At 58.5% G+C, this 25,674-nt stretch overlaps 1 protein-coding gene across 20 annotated transcripts; it reads right to left on the bottom strand.

The window, feature by feature from the left end:
• Positions 1-493: 493 nt before the first annotated feature.
• On the bottom strand, positions 494-25,674 carry WIZ (WIZ zinc finger; the record flags this gene model as incomplete). Of its 20 annotated transcripts, none has more annotated exons than XM_079770581.1 (13): positions 494-2,232; positions 3,227-3,422; positions 3,713-4,132; positions 4,329-4,856; positions 5,930-6,481; positions 7,067-7,465; positions 8,514-9,017; positions 9,942-10,112; positions 14,087-14,410; positions 15,454-17,567; positions 19,154-19,226; positions 23,963-24,226; positions 25,546-25,668. In XM_079770581.1, the coding sequence occupies 12 exons, from the start codon at positions 24,165-24,167 to the stop codon at positions 2,073-2,075; spliced, it is 5,646 nt and encodes a 1,881-aa protein (XP_079626707.1). In that variant the 3' UTR covers positions 494-2,072. The 20 variants fall into 20 exon arrangements, with proteins under 20 accessions (XP_079626707.1, XP_079626718.1, XP_079626725.1 ...); XM_079770592.1 differs by lacking the exon at positions 25,546-25,668 and adding an exon at positions 24,912-25,324; XM_079770599.1 differs by lacking the exon at positions 15,454-17,567 and having other exon boundaries at positions 25,546-25,674.

Raw genomic sequence — 25,674 nt, 5'->3', positions numbered from 1 at the left:
TCACTACACAATTGTGGGTGAGAAAGGTCATCCCATATTACTTTGTAAGTTCTTCCATCATTTGAACTTGCTTTATAGTCAGCTTGTATCATTTTTATACTTTTTAAACTAATTTGTAAAAAAAATTAAAAATTGCCTTTAGGTCAGCTCTCAGCCAAGAGATACCCTCCCTTGTTTTCAAAGCCTCAGATATACCCTCCCACAGCTCGGGACAGACAGCAGTGGTGGAAACCTTCCTCCACCAGGCAAGACATGCGTCCTGACCTCCCACAAGCAGAAAAGTCAAGCATGAAGGACAAGACCACTCCTGTGGGTATGTTGTCATAGCTTCTTTGCCCCTTTCCCAGCCAGGTACATGGTGGGGGCTGGGGTAAAAGGGTTGGGGGCTGAAGAGGCTTCTTCTGTTTATACCCCATGAGGTCATTCCCGCTTTCCAGCCCTTGGCCGTGAGTGAAAACGATGAGCTGAAAAACCACATGCAATAAACAAGAAGGAGCAGCCAACAAAATCTCTTAAAATCTCAGAAATGTTCAATAAACATTTGCAGAGTGAGAAAATAAATAACATTGCAGAGGAGCCAACAGCTCGCTTTCTCCTTGTTACTGGGGTTCAGGGTGCATGTATCTCCCGACAGGTCACATGTCTTGAAGGCAGGCCAGTCCCAGCTCTCTGAGAGGTCCTGACAGCTGTGCGCTCCTCCCTCCCCCAGTGTCCCCCACACCCTAGATGGTCAGCTCCTGACTCCAAGAGCCCTTGGGCCTCAGTCACTTCTCCATCCTGGCTCCCTTCCTGGACCAGCTGCCCAAAGCCCTGTTTCCTCTCCTCTGCACATAGGAGCCACGTCACCAGCTGGCCAGAGTCCACACCGGCCATGCCATTGAGGGCCAACGAGCTGGGAACTTGAGCTCATCCCCAGCTGGGTCTGGCTGGTTTGGTGGCCAAAGGGAAAACCCAGTACCTCCTGAGACTCTGGGTGGAGGCGGATTGATCCCAGCCCCAGGTGCCAGCTGATGCCAGCCTGTCCACTTGACAGAAAAACACACGCTGGCCACCTGCCCCGGGGTATTTCCAGAAGAGAAATTTAATCTAATTTACATACTTCTAGGTACATTGATAACCAAAATGTGGCCACTGAAAAAAGTTAAAAGATTGATCAGCTCCCAGTTTCTAGCTGGCCCAGGATCGCAAAATAAAAAGATCCACGTTCCTTATTCTCTACACAAAATGCGTTTTTAAAAAAGTGAAAGGTCTAGGGAGCTGTACATAGACAGGAACAGTGAAAAGAGGGAGGGGATAGGAGTGGGGAGGAGAGTCCCACCCCACCCCTTCCAGGGCCCAGAGCCCCCAGAGGTTCTGGGGGGCCTGGACATGGCAGGAGGCAGCTGTCAGCTCTGAGCTCTTCCCAGCTGGGAAGGCCCCTCTGGGGGAGGGGGGGGCGGCCAACAAGGATTTCCGTGGCATTGTGGGCTCAGTGGGGGCTCCCAGGCCTCAGTGGGCCCGCAGAGGGAGCGTACCTTCCCCTGAGCAAGCACCGTGGCATGATGTGTTCGTTTGACTCGGGAACTGGGGGGCTGGGGCAGATCCCGGGTCTCACGAAGTGTGTGTGCGCGCGTGTGTGTGTATGCGTGTGTGTGTGTGTGTGTGTGTGTGTGTGTGTTAGCATATGCGTGTGTGAGAGGATATTCACGGGGCAAGAGGGAACCAGGACAGGGGGTCTTTGGAGTCCTTGTAAATGGCCACAGATGGCAAACAAAGCCCCACCTGGCTGCTAGACATTGGGGAGTGCTGGCCTTCCTCCCATGACCAGATCACCTGCCACCAGGGACCTGGCCGCTGCCCTGGCTGGATTGGGTAGGTGTGGCCTGAAGGAACACACCCTGGGTTTGGCCCCAGAGTCCTTGAGCTGGGGGAGGGGCGCCCTGGCTGTAGTGTGCCCGGCCCCCAAGGGTGCCGGTTTGAGGTTTTGGCTTGCTCCTTTGGGAACGGAAAAGAAAGGAGGAGGAGAGAGAGGAGGAGACCAAGGAGGAGTAGGAGACAGAGGTGGCACGAGAGAGATCTGGAATGCTTTTGTGTTAGGGTGCCTCTGCCGCCGCTGTCTGTGCTGGAGGGGCCTGGGGCTCCTCGGGCGGGGGGTCTGCTTTGGAGAAATTCATCTCCAGGATGTGCCGCTGTAAGTGCCGCACCCACTCCTCCTGGATGGAGAGAGGTCCCTGGAATTCCACCTCACAGAACCTGTGTGGGGGACAGAGAGAGGGAGGAGTGGCCAGTGCCCTGGCTATACCCTGAGTGTCCAACAAACCTGATGTTGCTCAGTGTGGACAGAACCAGACCAGGATTTGAGGGAAGGGAGCCCAGACGCCAGATGTTCCCCGATGGACAGCTATCTCTACCCATCATGGGGTACTGGCCAGGTCCCCCGGAGTCCCATTTCTATGCTCAGGGCAGTCTGCTGGCTCAGGTGCTGGGTATGGGTCATCTGGCTTTCCAAGCACCTCCACCATCTGACTATAGGCATGTGCCCTGATTGGAGAGAGCAGAGAAACAGATCCTGCCCTGCCAAGCTCCAGGAGAGAAGGATAAAGCTAGGGAAAGGAGGGTCAGACACTAACAAGTACCTACCCTGCTCATGCACCCTTCACCAGCTCCCAGCCCTCACAGCCCTAAGGAAGGTCTCACAGCACGTGGGCTCCAAACTCAAACTAGTGGCTGAGTTTGAGTTTGAATCTTACTTATGACTTGGCCTGTGTGGCCTGAGGAGGCCCTCTCACATCTGACTCCCAGTTTCCTGGCCTCTGACACTCACCTAGACTTCAGTATTAATAAACTAAGATCTATTTTTTTCTTAATCAGGAAGACACTTTTTGAGAGTTTACTCTGTTCTAGGCACAGTCTGAGTCCTTTATAAACATTCAACTCTTTTATCCTCATAACAAATCAATCAGGTAGGTCTGCTATTAATCCCATTGTATAGGTGGGAATATTGAGGCATGGAGCAGAAAGTCCTCGCCCAAGGTCACTAAGCTGCTAGGTGTCAGGGTCCCAGCCTCATGCTCTGAGGCATCTCTGTCCGTGAGGAGCCCTTAGCCTGGACCCAGCCCATCCCAGGGAATTGCTGAGGTTCCCTTTCCCAACCCTGAGCAGCCCCTGTCCTGTTCAGAGGCTCTGGATGGCCAAACCCCAGGCAGGTAACCTCCCACCTTCCCTCCCTCTCCCAGGGGCCTCATACCTGCACTTGAGGGTATAGATGTTGCCGACGAACTTAACCAGTGATGTCTGGGGGGGACGAGGCACCAAGGAGGGGACTGGCCGGACCCGGGGTGGGGGTTGCCGCACCTCCTCCAGCTTCTGCTGCAGGTCATTGGCCTCCTCACCCCCCCTGGCCGCAGAGGTATCTGCAGGGCGGGCTTGTCGGCGCTCAAATTCTGAAGAGGGGGGAGGAGAGGGATGGGAAATAAGCTGGAGGATGAGGACCCTGGGGAGGTTCCTCCTTCAGCAAGTGATGGGCGATTACTGTGGGGATTTGTAAGACGGGCAGCTGGTGCCTGGATGCTGCCTGGCCCTCGTGACAGGTGGGATGGCGGATGGATAAATGAATGGGTGAGCAAGTGAGGAAGTGACTCCAAGACAGATGCACAGCAGAAAACCTGGGGGAACAGTGGATGCACCCTGCTGGTGTCCATTGCCCTCATGACCCTCTGCCCCCAACACTCACTGTTGATGTTCTGCCGCTGGTGCTCCTCGGCTTTCACAGTGCCCGGTGGGCTGGCTGCCAAAGGCCGCTCACCACTGTCGGCTGCCCGGCCAGCCTCTGGCCCGGGCTCACCCCCAGCACTGCGGCCCACCACTGACAGGCCCCCAGGTGCCAGCCCCAGGTGTGGCCGCTTGTCGCCCTCGCGGCCGTGGCCAGCGTTTCGGAACTTCTTGGTGAAGGGGCGGCCACCCTGGATGTAGCTGCGGTAGGCGCCCACCTTCTGGGGCCGGTGCTTGATCCACTCGCTCAGCGTCTCAATGGGTGAGCCATTCACGCACCACTCAGTCACACCGAACTGCCGCAGATGCGCCCGAGCATGGCTGGCCAGGGCCTTGCGGTTTTCGAAGTAAAGGCCACACAGCTCACAGCAGGCCTCGGTGGCTGCAGACAGAGGGGGCGCTGCTGAGCCCCAGAACCAAGGGAGCAAGGGTACCCAGAAGTTGCCGCCCAAGTCGGGAGACAGCCCCGCCTCCCACTGGGGCCTTGACCCCTGTTGGGGGTGGGCATGCGTGTGGCAGTGCCCGGCCATGCAGGCCCTGGCAGATGCCCTCCCAAGACCCTGCCACCCGCTGCTTACAGGAGTGGGAGGTCTTCTCGTGAAGGGTCTTTGCCTTGAAGGGCAGTTCAGTCTGGATGTAGGTCTTGGCCTTGACCTCTGCAGAGAGGAAGCGATCCTCCTGCAGGGGTCGCTTGGCTGCCACTGAGCCCAGGTAGCTGGTGGCTGAGGGCTTGGCACCGGTGATGGGTGCCAGGTTGAGCTCACGGGGTACCTGGGCCAGCCCAGCTCCTGGTTTGCCTGGCCGGCCAGCCATTGGCACCAGCGGCAGGAGGGGCTGCACAGACCCAGGAACCGCTGTAGGGGGCCCATCCTCAACCAAGGCAGGGGCCAGGTCTCCAGCTGGAGGCTCCTTCTTGATGAGGCACAGCTTAGACTTCTTCTTAAGGATCTCCCGAAGCGTGTCGATGGGTGAGCCATTGACGGACCACTCAGTCACACCCATCTGTCGCAGGTGGGAGCGTGCGTGGCTGGACAGGCCTTTTCGGTTCTCAAAGAACTCACCGCAGAACTCACAGCGGATGTCACGCACTGGCTCTGCCCGTGATGCTGAATGGGGTTGGGGAAGAGAGGAAAGAGAGAGGTGGCTACTGGCAGGAAGCTTTCAAGCTCAAGGCCAGTGTTAACTGCCCTGCTGGCCCGTCCATGCAGTCCCAGACCCGAAGGACCTGCTCCCTCATCTTCCTCCAGGGGCCTTGGTGTACATCTAGTCCTTCTGCTTGTTCTGTCACTTCAAAGTCTAGCTGGCTTCCAGAAGATTCCCTGGGACATGGTGATATGTTAAGGAGCAAGCACTCCTTTGATCCGGGGTTCAGATGCCAGGGTGACTGTGACCCAATGTGATGCTTGGTAAGCCAGTTGCCCGCTGAGCCTGTTTCCTCCTCTGCAAAATGGAGATGAAAACTTCCACCTCCCAGTATTACTGGGATGTGGGATGGCCTAAGGCGGGAGCAGTTGAGAGCATGGGGCACCAAGCAGCATGAAATCACTGTGCTAAGGCCTAGGGCTGGGCCATCCTCATCTGCTGGGCATGCAGTAAAAGCTCAGCCAATCTGACAGTGCGAGAAAGAAGTAAATGACAGGGGCATTACAACTACTGCACACAGCTTTTTTAACCTGACACCATGCTAAGCACTTTACATCACTTCAGAAAACCATACAGAGTGGGGACCATGCTGATATCTATCCTGCAAAAGAGGAAACTTGCCCAAGGTCATATATTGCTAGACTATGGGGCAGCTGAGAATCTAACCTGAACCTGACTCCCACTTAGTGTCCACAAATGTCAGAGAGATAGTTTAGACCAACTTCTGGTGGGTTTCTATTCCTGCCCCTTGCAGACATCACTAATTAATCCTTGCAATCTTTATTCCTGGGAATCTGTTTGGTTGCCAATCAATTGAAGATGACACAAGAAATAGAATCTTTTTGCCATCACTGAGTGTATGAAGGAGAATCAAAAAGCAGCTCAGTAGCAGGAGCATACAGCTAGCTCCTTGTCTTCTGAACCTGTGTATCCTCCCTCCCATTTCAACCCTGTGCCCTCTGGGTATCCTGCGGGGAGGGGCGGGTAATCCCCCACCTGACCTGTTTTCCCTGCCTTGCCCCAGGGTCACACTTACACAGGTTCAGGGGGGCCATGTCTTCCCGTGGTGCCACCCAGGGACCCTCAGACGGGTGTAGCTCCCCATGAAGGGCCCCTGGCAGCATCTCACGCTTGATCTCCACACGCATTTGTTCAGGCTTCAGCTTCTTGGTCAGGGAGGGTGCAGTCAGGCCTGAGAACATCTTTCTGGCCGTGGGAGGAGGAGAAGCAGTTGGTGAGTGGCCCAGGGGGCTGCCTGGTGGTGGCGGCAACTTCTTGGCCAGGGGCGAGAGGTGAAGGTCTGCAGGGCTGCGGGCTTCCAGCGAGCTGCCAAGACCTCCGCTGCCCACCACCTTGGCCAAGGCTTTTGGACTAGGTCCTGGTGGATTGAGGGGTCCTCCAGGCCGGGACTGAGTCCGCCTCTTGAGGATCTCCCGCAGTGTGTCGATGGGCGAGCCGTTGACATACCACTCAGTCACACCCATCTGCCGCAAGTGGGAGCGCGCGTGGCTGGAAAGACCCTTTCGGTTCTCGAAGAACTCACCACAGAACTCGCAGCGGATATCGCGAGCTGGTTCTGGGCCTGAGGCTGCAGCAGAAGAAAGGGGCAGTCAGCACCATGATTACCATAAGCATTGTCACCTGCGGGTCTCCTGGTCAGCTGGGCTGCAGCACGCCCACAGGCTGGGGTAGTGGTTGAGGGAAGGTGCAGGCCAGGGAGCTGAGGATTGGGGTGGGGGGCCAGACACCCAGCAGGAGCAAGGGGAAGCTCCAGAGAGCCATGGGCCCTAGGTCCTGGCGGAGAAAAACGGAACCAAGATTCCACAGCTCTGCAGGTCCCAACAAGGACGGGGGCAGGAGGGCAGGAAGTGGCAGCCTAAATGCCACGTGCCATCCAGACCAAGGACAACCATGGGCACGTTCCACACCAACAGGCAGCACCCCACCCTTGGCCTTCATTCTCAGGGAAGGTCACATTCATGGAGGTCAAAGGCCAAGAGGGAGGGCATAACAGCCGACTGCCAACAGTATCTCTGGGCAGAACCGGCCCACTGCCAAAGGCCCCTGTCTACTCCCTGCCCCAGCAAGGAGGGAGTAGGGAGGGGGCTGCGACCCCCCCGGGAGGGGCTCCAGGGCCCGAAGGGAGGATGGGGCAGCTGAAGCGAGAACCTACAGAGGTTGAGAGGAGACGGCTCCACATCAGAGGCCCAGAAAATGCCAGCGGCTGCGGCGGCCGAGAGGTCCTGCTTCCCCCAGGGGCTGGCCATACCCGCAGCCTTCAGCTTGGCCTTCTTGGCCGGCGGTGGGGGGGGGAGCAAGGAGAGGGCCGTGGAGGTGGGAGGAGGCCGCCCCAGCTGGGCCAGCACGCTGCGCCCGGGTGGGAGGCGATTCTGGATGCCGACCCTCCTGATGAGCCCGTGGAGCACGTCTATGGGGGATCCCTTGGCATCCGGGTCGCTGACGCCCAGGTGGCGCAGGTGGGCGCGGGCGTGGCTGGACAGGCCCTTGCGGGTCTCAAACCAGGCACCGCACAGCTGGCAGTCCAGCTCTCTGCCCCCGTCACTATCTAAAGCTGCGGAGACAAAACACAGGGGGGGGTTCACGGCCGCCACCTTGGCCGGCCCTAAGGAACTGAGACAGGAGGGCCTGGTGTGATTCTCGTCTGCTCAGGCGGTCCGGGGTCCAAGACTTATGTCACAGATTGATTTTTAAGAGGTTCTGGAAAGTGGGAAGTCCTGCTTCCTGCCTCACTCTCTGGCATCAATGTAAGTGTGTAGAGCTCAAGGATGTGGGGTAGAGAGGCGGTAGCCCAATTCCAGGGTCTAATCTGATGCTCTCGGGCCTTCTTCACTGGGACCCCAGCTATGGGAGCTAAGTATGGTAGGTGGCAGGTACAGAGCAGGGTCCGGCCTGGCTGCCCAGCGTCATGCAGCCGAAGGCACACCTGCTTGGGGCCCTGCTCCTAGCAGCACAGCAGACCATGGAAGCAGCTTCATGGGAACCTGAGGTGCCCCGTTGGGCAGGGGGCCAAGACCCAGGGCTCATTCCTAGGCTCTAGGGGCTGCCGATGTGTGGGAAGGCCTGATTTCTTAGGGGCCAAGTTAAACCTGCTCACTGAGACTTAGGGGGTTTCTTCCCACACCCTACTTAGCCAGATCCACAGGCAGACCGGACCCAGCACAAGTCAGAAGTCCCTCTGCACGGGACTGATGGCCAAGAGCATGTGAAGACAGGGCCAACCATGGGACCTCCTGGCAGGTGGACCACTTGTCTACCTGCAGGACCCAAGACGCCCCACAGGTGGGAGCATGCATGGCTGGTTCCCTTCACTGCTCCAACCCTCAGGCCCACATAAGGCGAATAGCTGCCCCTAAGTGGCAAGGGTGATCCTAGCTGGCCTACCAGCCACAGCGGGAAGAACAGCAAAGTAAAGTGGGAGACAGGTGATAATATGCAGCATGACCAGCACAACAGGAGATGCAGCACCGTGACCAATACTCTGACCCAGAACACAGGAACTGCGGTCTCCACTGCCCCCAACCCTGAACCCTAGAGCCCAACCTGAGGCCTCCGCCCTCCCTGTGCTGGGACCTCCCTCAGCTCCCAGGACCCACACTCACTGAGGTTCAGGGGCCCCTCGTCCTCAGACTGAGGCCACTGTGCCTTTGGGGAGATCGGCCGGGGGCTCAGGGACAGCTGGGGGTTCTTGTCCTCAGGATTCTTGGGGATAGGGGAGCCTGCCAGGGCCAGTGGTGCCTTCTTGAGCAGTGGGGAGCTGGGCGGGTGAGCCAGGCCCTTGGCTGAGAAGCCAGGAGGCGACTTGATGGCCTTGTTGATAGCAGGGGCGTCCAGGGGCTTGGCCAGGGTGAGCAGGCTCTGTCGGGGGGCCCCAGCGACCACCTCCTTCGGGGAGCTGGACTTCTTAGTCAGGCCCGGGGGCAGCCCAAGGGGTGTGTCAGGCAGGCCCTTCTGCTTCACGAGCTCGTAGAGGAGGTCGATGGGGGCACCGCTGCTCTCAGACTCGGCCACACCCAGCTGCCGCAGGTGGGAGCGCGCATGGCTGGACAGGCCCTTGCGTGTCTCAAAGCAGGCACCGCAGACCTCGCAGGTGGTCAGGCTCTGGGCTAGAGGGCAAGACAGAGGCCAGGAGAGCCAGCTGTGAGGTCCCACATGCCCTGCTCTCCCACTTCTCTTCCCTTGGGGCCCCGCTCACTCAGCTCCGTATAAGGGTTTTGCTTCGGTCAAGCCCAATGATCCTTAAAATGACCCTAATGAGGCAGGAATTGGCCTGTCCAGTTTGCAAATAAGGAAACTGAGTCTCAGAGAGTGGAGGAATTATGCCCAAGGGGCCAGTGGCAGAGTCCTACCATGGTCCAACCGGTGAAATTCCTTTTGGATCTCCAATGTACTAACCTGGCAACAGGTTTTCACCTAACTGCTGACCTGACAGCCACACACTTTACAGAGCTAAGTCCTGGCCACCCTCTGCCACTCAACTCATGCCCCAAACACTGGGCTGGAGGCCCCAGCCACCGTCTCGCAGTGCCCTGCACCCTCTTCTGCAGAACCCTTATCCCTGCCTGTCTGCTTCTTTGCCTCCCCACTCCCCAACTTCATGACCCCAAGGACAAGGGCCAGGTCTGTTTTGCATCTCTGACATCCCTGGGGTCCAGCACAGTGTTTGTCACTACTCAATAATGACCCGAGAATCCACACACACACAAGGCAGTGTCATGAGGAAGATCACACAGCTAACGAGGGCCAAAGTCAGCCAATGAACTGGGTCTGAGTGTGAGCCCTTGACAACCATGACCACTGCTTCTGTGGATGCCCCTCCCTCGTCCCGTGAGGGTGAAGCTCAAGGCCATGCATGCCCAGAGCAGCAGCAGCTCAAGAAAAAAGACAGCTGGTATCTCCTTGGTGCCTTGCAGTGCCAGAGATAAAAAGTTGTGGCCAATCTGGGGACCCACTTTAACCCCAGGTCCAAGACGCCCTGTGAATGTGACCAGCCTGGCCAGTACCATCACCCTGCCACCTGGGCCACTCACCCTTGAGGTCCGGCAGCTCTTGCTTGCTGCCATGAGAAACCTCTGCAGCCACTTTGCTGCTCAGCCGATTGGCCACCTGCTCCAGGGGCCCGGGGGCAGGTAGGCTCTTCCTGGGGAGCAGAGGGGGGCCCAAGTCCATGGCCACCATGGTGTTTTCTTCAGAACCCAGGCCTGTGAGGTTGGGAAGACAGCCTCAGCCTCAGCCAGGCATAGGCTGTCTACCCCTATAAGGACAGAGAGCAGGGACATGGTGGGGGGTTGCTTCATTCTCATCCTGGGCGCCTACTCTCAGCACACCCCATGGAAGTTGAGGCTCCATCCATAACCCCCCAAGCCAGTCTGACACAGGGATGCCAAGTCTGCCCCTGGCAGCGGAGACTAGGAAGAGCTTCCACCCCAGTCTCTGAATACAAGTCGGGGGACCCAGTGTTAGTCTGAGCCAAGGCTCCCCTTCTAGAAGATCTCAGAGGAAATCTCTCTCTGGGCAGAACTTATGAGGGGAACATCTGTCAGTCTGGGAGAAGGGGGGGTTGGTCAGAAGAGGAATTCAGTAAGAGAAGGCCAGAGTCAGAGGCAATGCAGAGATGAGGAGCCAGGACAGGGAAGAGGCTCCAACGGACTTGTGGGGAGTTTCCAATCAGACAAGACAGCTGGGGCTGGGGCTGCAGGAACAACTGGCCTGCTTATCCCAAGCTGAGCTCTAAGGGGGTAAGCTGAGAATGACGACATCACTGGGGACAGGAAGAGTAGGAATCATAGAACTTTGTATAAAGTTTGTGAAGCATCATCCATCATGCCAGTAAGCTTCCCTGGGTTGGGTGTGCATGAGGACAGGGAGTCAAAGGTGCATTTTCATGGTCTAATTTTTCAGAGAAAGCGGCCTGAGAAGCCCGTTGAGCCCCCTCTTACCCCTCCTCCCCCCTCCTGCCCCCCCCCCCCCCCCCCCAAGGTTTGTGCTTAAGAGTATGAACAGGGCTCTTAGGATGAAGGACCAGTGTGTCCGCCGGGGCCTTGGAGGCACTCAGTGCTATGATAGGGAGCCGGTCGGCCCCCTAGTCAATGTGAGTCCTAGGAAAACAAGAAGGCAAGCAGAGAGGGCCAGCAGGGCCACGACACCGAGGACTTTGTCCAAGTCTCCGGGTGAAGTGAAGTGGGCGCGTCTGTCAGATGGGACAGGGACCGTGTCAGGGCTGAAGTGACTTGGAGTGGGTTTCCCCGCTGGAGAGGCCGGAACTCCGATGAGGGACATCGCGGGGCTCCCAGAGGAGCAAAGGACATCTGTCATACGGGGCGAGGGTCCCACGGGGTGGCGGTGATTGTTTCCGAAACCCGAGACCCTGAGAGCGGCGACAGGAGGCCCAGGACCCGCGCGACTGGAGGGCCTGGGGGGAGGGGCGCCCCGGAGACTGGACGGTGGTTGTCGGGGGCGAGCGGGACGCCGACTCTGTCCTCCCCTAACCCTCCCCGGCGCGGGCTCTTACCCGGCGCGGGCGCAGGCGCGGGCCCGGGCCCCGGCTCCGACTCGGCCTTGGGCCCGTCCCGCGGCGGCGGCGGCGGCGGCGGCAGAGGCGGGGGTGGGGTCGGCGGCCGCGGCGCCGGGAGGGCCCCCGGGCCCGGGCTCGGGGGGCCGGGTGGCGGCGCCCCCGCGGGCGCGCGCTCCCGGACGCCCACCGCGCGCGGCCCCGCTGCCGCCTTGCTCTCCGCTTTTGTCACTCGGCACTGGGCGGTGGAGGCGGCCATCTTGGCTCCGGCGCACGCGGGGCGGCCGCCCCAGGCGGGAGCAGCCGAACGCCGAGCGCCGCCGCCGAACCCTCTCCTTTCCGCCCCGCCCCTTGGTGTGAGCCCAGGGCGGCCGGCCGAGCGCCGAGCGCCGCGAGCGAAACGATCGTCCCGGCCCTACCCGCGCCGCGGCTCCCGGTGGCACGCAAAGCCGTGCTCCCAGCAGCTGCCGACGGCCGCCCCAGCCTGGAGAGCCCTAAAGCTCCGTCCACATGCATCCGCTTAACAGCCTGCAGGTTCCCAGAGCCCCGGCGAGCGGAGCTAGCTGCCCTGGGACCTGCTCCGTTCCCTTCCCTGGAAATCTCGCCTCCGGGTCGGGCATCCTGGAAGATCCCTGGTTCCCAACCACGAGGATCCCCCAACATCATCCTGACCGCACTGTTCTGCAAATCTACAGAACTCCCCACACGGCCGGCACCACATTTTCAGCACAACCCCGCTTCTCTCTAACACCAAACAGATTGCCCCCAGCTGTTCCTTGACAGCTGGGTGGGGCCAGGATCTGACCGTTGCCCCGCCCCCAACTTGGCACCCGCCCCCTGTGTCCCAGGTAGAGAGGAATGGGACAGGCTTTTAGGGACAGCTTTGTACGGCCAGTGCCCAGACCTAGCCCTAATCGTGGGCCTCCTTCCTCAAGGCAAGGCTCCCAGGATCTTCTCAACCTGCCCACCATCCACCGCCCCGCCCCCCCTCCCCCTTCACTGAAAGACTGATCATAGCTCCCCCTCACAAGGACAAGGCCAGGGCAGTGCTGGGCTGCTTCCTCACACTCTAATGGTTGGCCAGCTCCCTCAGCACTAAGGAGGAGGCTGGCACACTGGTCTTCCCGTCAAAACAGTTTAGCCAGAGCTCAACCGGGCTGCTAGGTGTGTAAGGGATGTGAGCCTGACATTCAAGTCTCTGTGGGAGTGACAAAGAAAGGGACAGGGCTAGAACCTAAGAACTGCCAGCTATGCCGCCAAGCCTCTCCTGAGACACCACCATAAACCTAGCCAGGTGTGTGAGCTGAATGCCCAGGGTGCAGTCTCCAGCAGAGGCAAGAAGCCTGAGGTCATGTCCCTACTCGGCTTCTCCCCAACATGTGACCTCAACCCACCGTTATCCTCTGTCTGTGCCTCAGCCACCTCTTTGTCCAAGGAGGAGAAGGGGCTTTGATAGCCCTCCCCTCCCCTTGGTGGACCCTCATGTGCCCTTCACTGGTACGGAGGCTTGCAGATGGGACCAGCCTATCCCAGAGTACTGACTGAGGTAAGACCCTGGAAGCTCTAGACAGAAGAAACAAAGAAGGAAGCCTCAGTCCCAAACAGCCTCTGGACAACACCCCCCTCCACCCCATGTTCAGGTACCTTCTCCATTCCCCAAAGCCCACCTATTTCTCACTGCAAAATTCTCTGCCTCAAGGTCCAGTAAAGGCTTCTACAAAGTCAGGCTCCACAGGCTGGGTCCTTCCCTGGTGTCTAACCCCAGGCCTCTTCACCAAAATATTACTTCTGTATTTCCCAAGTCAGCTCACTAGAGAGACCACCAAACATGGTGTTCAGAAGTCTAGCTCTACTGCTTGTGGCTATGGCAAAGCAGATGACCCAGTTTCCTTCTCTGTAAAACAGGAACACAACAATCTTTAGCCCCATGGAATTGCTTTGTGGCATACATGAGATGAATGAAACCTTAGTATACAGCAAGCACTCAGCTATGGGAGTGATTATCACTGCTGCCAGACAAAGTAGGCACCACTGGAAACCTCAAGTGTAGATTCTAGAGCCACATTGCCCAATAGGATCGGACTAACCCTTCACATTTCAAGTTCTCAACAGCATATGTGACTAGTGGTGACCTTGTAGCTCTCCATCATCTCAGAACGTTCTACCAAATGGCAGTGCTCTGTCGTTAAGAGCAAGGAACTGGAGCCTGACCTGCCTGAGGTTTCAAATCCCAGCTTCACCACTTCTGGCTGTGTGACCTTGGGCAGGTTAATTAGGTTCTCTGTGCCTCAGTTTCCTCATTTGTAAAATGGGGCTCATCATACTACCCTTAAAGGGTTGTCATGAGGAGGTACATTTCATGTTTGTAAAGTGCTTAGAACAGTATCTCACTCCTGGCAAGAACTCCGTAAGCATATGTTACAATCACTGTCAGACAAGGCAAGGTGGAACTGGATCTGGGGGGAGCTCTGGGCCAGCCCAGGTAAAACAGAAGTGACCCATCAGTGGCAGGGTAGTTGTGAGGACACTTGTCAACGTACTTTGTAGAGTAACTTGAAATACTTTCAGAAAAGGGGAGTGGCTGACCCCCTCCCCCACCCTCCATCCCTCTGGGCTCCTGCAAAGGGTCGGGGCTCCACACCTGCCCACCTTCTCTCCCCTTACCATCTCCGTAGGCTGGCCCAGGGTCCTCAGCCCAGGTGGGTGGGAAGGGCACTGTGAGAGGTAAGCGGGGCCTGCGAGGGGTCAGATAGCCACCAGGCATCCCCCCGGGCTCATGGCCAAGGGGGCTGGGGGGCCTCTCGGCGGCCGATGTGGCCAGCAGCTCCTGTAGGATGTTGATGGGTGAGACGGTGAGCTCCCAGTTAGTGATGCCAAAGTCACGCAGGTGGGCCCGGGCGTGGCTAGAGAGGCCAGCCCTAGTGTCGAAGCCGGCCCCGCAGAAGTCACAGCGCATCAGGCTGAAGGTACCAGGGTCAAAGTTAGCCACTGTGGAGAGAGAGAGGACATGCACTGCCTGGGAGGGAAAGGGTAGACGACTCTCCAGCCCCAGCCCTCCCTCCTCCTAGAACTGCTCACCCTCCAGGATCACACACCTGGTGCTGTTCCTCACCTGGACGCCTCCCTTCCCCGTTGCCCATCATAGCCCTGCTTGTGTCAGCTCCTGCATCCAAATCCCCCCCCCCCCACTCCAAGAAGCCTTCTCTCCTGACCTTCCAGGCCCCCCCTCCATGGCTCCCAGACTGCACCCTCAAACACTTCTTCAGTTGTGGATTTGCAATGATTTGGGTGAGTGATCGATTAAGACCCTTCTCGTGTCTAGAGTTCATATTCCCGGAGTTTCCCCCATCACAGCCCTGGTCACTCAACATCATAACTGCCTGATTTTGTGGCTGTCGGCCCATGTCCCTCACCCCTAACACACATGTGCACGTGCATGCGCACACACACACACACACACACACACTCAAACACCAGACCAGCATCTCCCAAAGTGGCCTCCATGACTGCCAGCTTCAGACCCACCCAGGGTGCTCATGTTGGAGAAAGACCTCTGGAATCAGAACCTTGATGCCTGGGACTCTGCATACCTCACAGACAGCCCCAGGGGTTCTGAAGCCAGCCAGAGTCCCACCACTGCTGTGGCTGGGCCGCGAACTCCAGGAGAGCAGGGACAGCTGCTTCATTCACTGCTGTGGCCCCAATGCTCAAAACAGAGGGGACCTCGCTCAGTAAATATGTGTTGAATGAAGAAACCAGTGAAATCCCCTGCCTGGGGCTGACTCCTCTGCCTATACTCCTTCCTCCAGCTGCTGGAAGGGCCGGGGCATGGGGTATCCCCATACCTCCTCTGAGGTGGTTGCCTTGGCTGTGGCTCCCAGGTCTTCCCAGAGGGGAGGCCCCAACTTCACCCAGCTTGGCACTATGGGAGGATTTAGAGTGAGGGCTGTTGGTTGGTTCAGACTCAGCTGCCCAGCTCTGTGTCTCGGGGGCCTCGGAGGGAGGTGGGTGCTGGATCGAAGCCCCCCTACCTTTTTTCTTCTTCTTCTGGAAGGAGAACCTTTGTTCGATGGCCTTCACCTCCTCAGCGGAGATGAAATGCCGAACGTTGTAGCTGACGCCCACCCGGTTTAGGTGGCCCCGCACGTGGTTTGCCAGGCCGATGCCATTGTGGAAGCGATCCGGGCAGTAGGGGCACTTCCGCTCCTCGTGCTTCAGCGCCGCTGCGGGGTCCCCATCCAGGACTGTGTCCAGCCCCAGCGGTGCATCCAGGAGTAGGAAGTCCAAGGGGTGGGTGCCCTCCAGCCCCAGCTCCTCGGGCGGCAGCCTTGGAGGCGCCCTAGCTGCCGCAGCCAAGACCTGGGACCTCAGCTTGGCCACCAGCACGACGGGCACCATCCCAAGGAGCTGCTGCTGCTGTGCTGGTGAGGCCTCGGCCGACCGTAGGGCTTCTCGGAAAGTCCGCTTCAGCTCCAGGGCTGGCTCTGGGATGAGGCCAGGGACAGCGAGAGGTGGAAAGACCCCATTTTCAGGGAAAAAGTCCATTTCCGAGGCCAGCTGTAGATCCTCCTCCTCCTCTTCGCTCCAGGGGTGTCTCTGGTCCCCCAGTGGGGCTGGGAGCCCCTGCAAATGGATAGCATTTTTGCTTCTACTGGGCTGTAAGGAATACGGGGTGGATGCTAGTGGTGAGGGAAAGGCTGGCCTTCCCAGGGGCCTCTGGCCCACGCTGTGCCGTAGTGGCTTTGACAGTGGGAAATCCCTTGTGCCCAGCTGCTGGCAGCCTGGGCCAAAGGCCAGGCTGGGGTCGTATCCAGTAGGGTTCTCCCGCCATGTAGGGGCCAAAAACGGCTCAGCATTGCCAAAGTAGTCCTCAGCAGCTTCAGGGAAGCGGGCATACACGTCCTGGCTGGTGCCAGGCTGGCTGGCAGGGTTCTCCTCAAATGCCTCACCATCCTCCTCCCAGTGGGGACGGGCGTGCACAAGCCTCACATGCTCCCTGAGTAGGCTCTCGCTGGGCGCTGGGAAGCCACAGAAAATGCAAGCATTGAGACCTGAGGAGGCTCCATAGGGCTCATAGCCGAGGGCAGTGGCGTCGGGGCCTGGGCTGCCACCCCCAAAGTGCTCCTTGGCAGCCTGGCCTGGTGAGTCTCGCGCGTGCAGCTTGGCATGCTGCACGAAGGCTTTGGAGGAACTGGTGCCAAAGACACACTTAGAGCACTGCAGCCGCGCCTCCCGGCCCTCATCGTTTGGGATCCGCTTCAGCTTCTGGATTTCTTCCAGAATCTTCTCCCTGGAGGCCTGGTGCAGCTGCCGGTGGTGCTCCAGGGCACAGGGGTCAGCAAAGGCCCAGCCACACTCACCGCAGGCCAGTGGGGCCAAGTTAGCGGGGGGCTCCTGGCCTGGGGCTCGGCGATGCTGGCTCATGTGCTCCAGAAGGTGCTCCTTCTGCTTGAAGTAGATGCTGCACTCCACACACGGGAATACAGTTGGGTCCTCGTCCTCATCCTCATCCGGGCTGGCCACCCCCTCAGCCACCTCCTGCAGCAGCTCACACAGGTAGGGACCGGTCCGGACGGGGGGCAGCAGTGGCTGCAGTCGCTCCACAGATGCCTCTGAGTTCACCGTCCAGGTCTGAGTGGCCACTTCCGTGGCTGACCTAGGCAGACACCACTCCGAAGTTGGCTGGGCCAGACCCTCCAGGTCTGTCAAGTGCTCTCTGGCTCCTACCTCCACATCCAAGTTCTTCGTGGCGCCCTCTCCAGGCACCAGCACTGTCCTGAAGGAGGTGAGAGGTGGCGGTGGGGGCAGCAGGTCCAGGGGCAGCCCTGCATTCTGGGGTGGGGACTGCTCCTCGGCGTCTTGGAGCCAGCTGAACCTGGAGTGGCCCTGGGGGGACTTCTCCAAGAGCTTCGGTTCACCCTGGTGGTACAAGAACCTTCTAGAGCCCTCAAGCTCAGCGTGGGGCTTCACAGTTCTCACAATGACCGAGTCCTCGAACCTCTGCTCAGATGGGATGCCCTCCCCAGCTTCCTGGACCAGGGGTTGCTCCCAGGGCCCCCGGCCATCAGGGAGGCCAGAGAAGTGGCCCAGGAGATGGGGTGGTGGGGAACCTGGTCGGAAGTCCAGGCTGCCTCCATCCCAGCAGCTGCAAGGAAGTGCCAATGGGGACAGGTTAGCCAGGGGCCTCAGTTTCCCTTCCTTGGGCAGGGGAGAGGGGTCCTCCCAGACAGCCTGAGACAAGCCCCAGAGATCCAGCCCAAGAGTGACCTCAGAGTGGCCAGGAGTGTGGGGGTGAGGAGTGGGCGGGGGGGTATGTGTGGACCATTCTAGAGATGTTGGACCAAAAGCCAGATTCAGCTCCCAGGATGCACCTGCTCATATAGCCTCGCCCTGCTGCACTGTAGGGGGTGTGTAGTCACAAGGTGTTTCCCCAAGGCTGGTGGCACAGTCAACTCTCATTTGTCCCCTGGGAAGGCCCAAGGCCCTGACCCGTGTTCCAGGCTGCTTTGGTATTAGTCCTCCCTGAACTGGGGGGGGTTTAATTTATTTAGTTTCACCTTTCCAGCAAATTTGCTGAAACTCTGTGGCATGAACGGCTCCAGGGATGCGGCTCCCTCTGTTACTCCCCCAACCCACACAGCATCTTCCCTCTTGGAAGGGCAGAGTCAGAGAGAGACAAAGTCCCCACCCAGCCCCTGGCCCCAGTGAGCCGGACCTCCTTTGGAGGAGGGAGGAGTAAGGCCGCCTCACTGAACCTCAGTTTTCCTAATAAAGGGACAAGTCCCAAGAACAAGAAGTTTCCATGCCCTTGTGCAACATCTAGGGAACACTCTCGCTCTCATATCCGTAACCAAAGAAACCTTAACACGTGACAGGTGCTTATTTAAAGCATCCCAACCACAGCCCTTCAACAGGGGACCTTGAGCACATGAAGTGTAGGGTGAAGATGACACAACTCAGTGTTGGGGAAACACCTCACTTGGCCCGAAGCCTGGCTCCCGATCAGCCCGTGACCAATATGGGTTCTTACTCTGACTGTTCCTGACCCATCTCCCTTCATGTTCAAGATTCTGCCTCCACAAGGGATGTTGACCACACTGAGGGGCCAGCCAGAAATCACAGGGTCACCTCCCTAAGCCCCATCGGTGACATGAGAGACTAACAGGACCATTCCCCCAGGGCTATGGAAAAAATTCAGTAGGGTAAACCTGTGCAGGAGCCCAGCATACAGTAACCGCTCAATAACAGAGAGCTATGGCTAATCCTGATCTGACTATTATTCCAGATTGACACCTGTCAAGCCTTTTAATAAAGGGTCACTGCCCTCAGCATGGCTGTTGATTTCTGTTCCTACCTAACATCCCTTGGATCCTCAAGACAGGCTGGTGAGATGCATCATGGGGACTTTACAGATGAGGAAACTGAGTCTCAGAGAGGCCTGGTATCATTCTAAGGGTCACCTGACAGAGACAGGACTCCAAGGGTCCTGCCTCAGGTTCACCTCTGGCTCCGCTCCTGGCAGGGATAATGAGAGTTGACCGTCTGTGCTCATCCCAGTCCTCCCCCACCCCCTGCACACACCCAGGGCCTTGCCTGCTGGGAGCTACCTTCTCCTGCCTGGCCTCCTGGTTCCCTCCGGTCCCCTTCTCACTCCCGGGGCTTCTCTCAGGCCAGGGCACATCCTACTTGCCCCCCTGCCCTCCCTGAGGTCAGGGCCAGCGTGGCACTCACCAGCTGCTGATCCGATGGGTGGCGGAGGTGGCACGGGGGAGGGCTTCGTTGAGGCCGGGATGGGACTGCCCGTCTGCAACAGAGATGGGAGACCCTGAGGGGCTGGGGTCCCCCTGGCTGGGGCCCTTCGCACCCCAGCTCTGGAAGCCCTACCGGGCACCTTGCAAGGGCCCGGCTCCCCCACCCTCGCCTCTGAGAGGCCTTTGGCCTCTACATTCCTGAGCCCTGAAAGGGGTGTCCTTGGAGGAGTCTCCTTAGCTCTCCTGGCGGACACCAGGGGCTTGCTGCCTTCAGTGGTCCACTCTTTGTCCCTGCTGGGCAACCAGGATGGTTTTTTTTTAAAGTCACACACTGGTAAAAACTCTACCTGGCTCCTCATACCTACTATAAAAGCCAGATCCCAACCACCACCAACAAGGGCCTGCGAGGTCAGACCTCTGCAGGTCTCTCTAGCCTCGTTTCCTGAAATCTCAAGCCCAAACTAACTCTTTCTGGCCAGGGGCCTTTGCATTGGCTATTCCCTTGGCCCTGAAGACCCTTCCCTAGCCACCTGCCAAAGTGAGCTCCTATGATTTTCTCTCCCATCTCCTATTTCATTTCTTTCTTAGCACTCTCTGAATTGCCTGGTTCCTTCTCTGGATGGCTGCATGCCTGTGTTCCCTGCTAGCATGTAAGTACCCGCCAAGGGCAGGCACCTTTTCAGCCTCATTCATTGTAGCACCCAACAGGTGCTAAACAATACTGGCCAGATGATAAGTGAGAAGCCTTCTAGCCTGAACTGCAGGGGTCCCATCCCTGCCTTCCACACCCCCTTCCAGGCCTACATCCTCGAATCAAATCCTCTCCTGGGACCCCTCACACAGATAGAGCCAACTCTCCATTATCCGCCTGCGGAGCCAAGGCCTGGAGTGACCACAGGGATCTTGGCCTGCGCCTCCTCTGCCCACTACCCCCATCTGACAAGGCGAGCATACCAATCGGGGCTCCCGCCAGCAGCTTGGGCCAAGGTTAACACACTGGGGGAACTTGCACCCTGTCCAGAGCCCAACAGATGCAATTGCTGGATGAGTATCAATCTGAAGAAGGGCCAGAAAGAGGACTAGTGCCAGGGCTCATTCTTTTTCCAATCTCCCTTCATCAAATTTGCTCAGGACAATGAAGGTTGACTGTCAGGAACCCAAGTAAAATATGGGCAGGAATGGGTAGAGGGCTCAGAAAGTTGTGACCACTGACTAGGGGGTCTTTGTGCTGAGCCTGAGAGAAGGGCTGTGACTGGGGGTGGTCTCTGGAAGGTGAGGTTGCTGATGGAGCTTCAGAAATTCATTGTCCAGAGCAGCTTATCATCCTTGGTGCTATTCATATTTGGGGCCAAGTATTCTTGGAAGGGGCTGCCCTATGCATTGCAGGATGTTGAACAGCATTCCTGGTCTCTATCCACCGGATGTTGGTAACCCCTACCACAACCCCTGCAGTTATGACAACCAATGGCTCCAGATATGACTAAAGTGTCACCTGGGGGCAGAATCGCTCCTTGTTTAAGAACCCTTGGAGTAGACAGGCGTGGAGCACAGCCGGGCCAGGGGTATGCTTGGATGCAAGGGCCGGTGTCAGGGTGGGAGGATGGGGTGGGTGGGGGGTTGGAGACGGTGTGATGGTTGGGAAAGCCAGACCTGAACAAGCCCACAAGCATCAGAGGTATGAGTTTCTCAGGGTGGGGCAACCAGTTCACTAGCAACAGGCCCCAGCACAGCCACGAGTCTCAGGGTCCAGGCATCCTGCTTCTGAGATTCTGGGACCTCAAGCTCCTGAGATTCCGGGCGTCCCAGATTTGATGATTCTGCGATTGCCGTTGTCTAAGAATGCCACGAGCCAGGGGGCTGCGTTGGCCTCTTTGAGCAGCTCCAGTGAGGCTCCTATTTTTAGTGGCAATGACTTTGAAGGAAGCAGGCCAAGCAGAGCCCCATATCCGAGACACCTGGGGGCCAGGAGCTCACCCAGCCAGTAGGGATCCAGAAGTCCCTATGGGTCAGACGAGGCGCCCAGGCAGTCGCCATGCCAATGGGCCCTCAAGGACTCCCATTCTTCTAGGATCCCCAACAGGTTTGAAAATGAGAGAGGGAATACAAGAAGAGTGTCCATGAGCAGCTTGAACCCCAAGCCAGGCAGCATGGCAGAATGGCCAAGAATCTAGGCGTTGGAGTCAGACAGGTCCTAGTTTAAGGCCCCAGCGGTGACCTGAAGAGCATGCCTTTCCCATTCCAAGCCTCAGTTTCCTCCTCTGTATAGTGGGAATAGCCACCGACCCAGTTTCACATGGCAGGTGACTGGTGTCAAGGAGGTCCCAGTAAATGTTCCATCCACAGAGGCAGCGGTAGTGGGGAAGGAAGGAGGTAGGCGTGCCTAGGGGGTCAGAGACGTCCCAGGTTGGAAGCTGGAGGCTGGCCCCAGAGCCTCAGGCCCCTGCTCACTCCACGCTCTGATTTCCTCTCCAGCCTGAGGCTCCACAAGGGCAGATGCGTTGTTCATCCCCTGGCCCCCTGGTCCCAATACCAGTACACACCAAACTCTTCATCAGTCCACGTGAACCATCTTAGCTCCTGGGAGGCCAATCAGAGAAGCCAGACATTGGTGGGTGGCTGCAGGGAAGTTGTGGGGCCAATAACCATTCTAGAGGACACAGGAGGCAGTGGACACACCCATGTCCAGGTGGAGAAGTTTGAAGGTAGCCATTCCAGGGGTGCCCGAGGGCTGGGTGGGGCTGAGGGAGGGCCCAGGCTTCGGAGTAGAACAGCAGCCCCAGTAACTGTTCCTATTTATAGACATCACAAGACTCCTAGGGCAGGTGCCCATGCCAGGGAAGGGGGGTGAAGTAGGCTGAGAGGGCAGCAGGGGATGGGGGGAACGTCATGTCCGAAGCCCAGGCCCTCCTCCAACCTCCCGGCCCAGACCCCACTTCAAGCCATCCCCACCTCATGCCCCCATTTGTTCAGAGACACCAGTAAGGGTGGGCCTTGCCCTCCTCAGCAGCCACATTCCCCTCCTCCTCAAGCACATGCACTGGACCCGGGTTGATTCCCTAGGGGCACTAAGGACACACCCACCTACTTACCTGGGGGTTTGCCAGGTAGAGAAAAAGCACCCAATACCTCAGAACCAGAACCAGAAAAGGCCCCGGGACCTCAAAGCCTGTTCCCTGGGGCTCCCACAGTCCAGGTCCTGGGCCCGCTCTACAGGCAAGTTAGAGGGGCACTGTGGCCTGGGACAGGGTCCTGCCTCTCTCAGCCTTGGTTACTAAGGTTTGGAAAAGGGGATTACTAAGGTTCCCTGAGCTCTGATACCCTGCAGGTCTTACCCTGCCACTCCCCTGCATAACACCTTCAGGTGTCACCAGTCACCTCCATGCCATTGCATATATGGGGCCCGCTGCCTAATTCACTGGTGCTCATCCTCAACTCCTGGATGCCTCCCCCCAACACCCCCCCCCCCTCAGGCTGGGCCAGGCTGGGCTCCCCCATTGTAGTTCCAGCAACTGTGTCATAACACCTGGTGGTTGGTCTGTCTCCCTAATCCCAGATGGCAAGGTCCATGAGAGTGGGCATGGTGTGTGTATTTGGTCACTGGCTGTGTCCCAGTGCCCAGCCCGAGAAGGCGCTCTGTAAATATCTAAGCATCGTGAGTGTTGCTAAGGATGCGTGGGGGCAGTCAAGGATGCCTTGATAGAGCATGGTGTTAAGGATGAGGGGTGCCAAGCCAGGTTACTGACTAGCTTTATGACCTTGGGCAACTTCAACCCTCAGGGTCTGTTTTCACATCTCTAACCTGGGATGATAATAACAAAGGCTACCCTGCAGAGATCTTTTTAGAATGACACAAGATGATCCCTTAAAGGGGTTAGCATGTAGGAAAGCCCCAGCTGAGTGCTTGCAGATTCCTGGAAACCAAGGCCTTCAGGGCAGGCCAAGGAAATGGAGATGTGTCTGTCCCACCACGCTCCAGCCATATGCTGGGCTCGTCCTTACCACAGGGCCTTTGCACCAGCCACCCCCTCTACCTGGCTCCACCTGGCTCCACTCAAATTCCACCCCCTCAGAAAGGCTTTCCCAGGTCCCCCAGGGACAGGCCTGGTACTCTATGAATGCCTTCACAGCATCTGTCACGACCTGCCTGTATGTATTTAGTTGCTTGTTGCCTGTCTCCCCTATTAGACTGTCAGGCGCCTGAGGGCAGGGACTTGTGCCTCTTTGTTTATGGCTGTATCCCTAGCCTAGAACAGAGACTGGCACATAGTAGGTGTTGAGTATAATGAATAACTGATGAGGTGGGAACAGTATGAGGTCCCCTTTTGCTGGGTAAACCAAGGCACAAGGTGGTAGATGGCATCCCTGACTATCCAAACTCTCCCCAGCCACTAGAGGGCATAAGCTGTTTTGGCTCATGGCTCAGGGGCAGGAGAGCCAGGATAGACTCAGGGTAACCCTGGGGAACAAGTGGGCTTAGGAAGGGAGCTTAGGATTCTAAGCTGGGCACCTGGACCCAATTAGTGTGCTCAGAGGAGGAAGCCAGGCAGACCTGAGTTCAAGTCCCAGCTCCTTGCGGCTTACTGTGGGGCCTTCGTCCGGTAACTGGCCCACAGAACCGCTGTTTAGTAACTATAAAATGCAAAACTAAGCAGAGTGCCAGAGAAGGCTCTGGACCCAGGAAGAATCTGAATCCCAATGCAGCCCCTGCTGGGCTGGGTGACCTGGCCCTCTCTGAGCCTTGGGGACTGAGCTGGATGCTCCAACAGGGCCACAGGGCCCACTCTCTTACCAGAAATGCCACCTCTGCCATCCAGAATGTCTCGGGGGCCCTCCTTGGTGACCGGCAGGTAATGGGTGGACCGGAAGATGCCACCATCCCCTTCAGCTGCCTCAGCCCCACCCTCAATGTCCTCTCTCGGTGCTGGGCCAGGCAGTCTCTCAGGGCCTCGAGGACGGTCTGGGGCAGCCAGGCCGCCCACCAGGGGTCCATCCATGGATGCTCTCTGCTTGGCTCCACGCAGTTGCTGGGCTGGCTCAGCAAGGCATTGTCGATCTGGGGGCAGAGAGACAATGCTTAGGGGAGGTAGGAAAGGGACTCTGCCTCGGTTTCCCCTTCCTTGAAGCCCCAGCCCTCACTCTTGAAGCCTAGTACTTCAGTTTACCTCCCAGCCCAGGTGAACTAAATGAACGGTGCTGAGGCCCTACCCACATACAGTGTACAGAGAGCACCTCTCTTCACACAGATCCGGTGCTGCCTCAGTTTACCCATTCTTACACATGCACACTCAGCCACCTTGTTTTATCTCAGCATTAATCCTGTCACTTCTCACAGATGCCTCCCTTTTGCACTTTCCCCAGTTGTGCCCATCACTTCCACGCACACATAAACCCTATGCCCGTGCCTTGGCATGCATGCAGGTCATCTCTACACTCTGATCTTACACCGAAGATCATTACCCCTGCACTTTTCCCACATTCCAGTCCTCCCCCTAACACGACCTCAGGGTTCTCCAGCATTAATACCTTCACCCTCACAACAGCCTCAAGTGACCCCAGATTAACCCCTTTGCTTTCCCCCACATTACCCCTCATGCACACCCCAACCTGAGTTCCTCCATCCCACCCTCCCAAGATCTCTCTAGTTTTCAAGCAACAGGGATGGATGGGGCTCCTGGTCCAGAAATGAGGACCCTAGGGAAGCCATGAGGGTGGGGGCTGTTCTCTACACCTATAAATACCTTCAAGGTAACGTCGGAAAGTGAAGGGCAGGAATGAGGCGCCCTCCCTGGGGAGATGTTGGGGAGGCCGGTCGAGGCAACCGGGGCGGGGCCGGGGCTCCCGGCCTGGCTGCAGGCGCTGCCCGGGGGGGCCTAGGGGCTCCCAAGGGGCCCGTCCGTGGACTGGCAGTCGTGGCGGGGGTCTCTGCCCAGGCCTGGAGGAAGCACCTGCAGGTGCCCACCGGGTGGGTAATGCCAGCGGGGAACCGGCAGGACCGCAACTTCCGAGCACTTTGGCGGCGTTGAGAAGGGGGCTCCAGTCCGGACGCCCCCCCGGGAGTGGCAGGGGTGGGAGTGGCGCCGCGCCAGCGCACCCCTCGGGGGACCGAGGTCCAGGAGCTGCGCCCTCCGCCCGTGCATCTCGGGGTAGGAGACCCCGCGGGACGCGCAGAGGTGGGGGGGGGGGACACCTGCCCCAAGACCCCCACTCCTCCCCCCACCTGCGCGGCCCCGCCCCCGACCAGGCCCCGCCCCTGAAGGCCCCGCCCCGCCCCCCGCCTCAGGGGGTCCCGCCCGGCCAGGCCGGGCCGGGCCTCCCACTCCCCGCATCGGCTCCGCCCCGCCCGCGGGCTCCCCAGGCCGGACCGGGCCTCACCGGGGAGGCGGCGCCGCCGGCCAGGTGCAGGGCTCGGAGCTCCCCTCTTTGGTGCGGCCGTCGCTGCCGCTACCGGCGCCGGTGCCGCGGCCTCCGCAGCCACCGCTGCCTCCACCGCTCGGGGGACAT

The sequence above is a fragment of the Cnephaeus nilssonii genome (genome assembly GCF_951640355.1).
Source record: "Cnephaeus nilssonii genome assembly, chromosome: 5".
Classification (NCBI taxonomy): domain Eukaryota; kingdom Metazoa; phylum Chordata; class Mammalia; order Chiroptera; family Vespertilionidae; genus Cnephaeus; species Cnephaeus nilssonii.
This window is presented reverse-complemented; position numbering and strand designations above follow the sequence as displayed.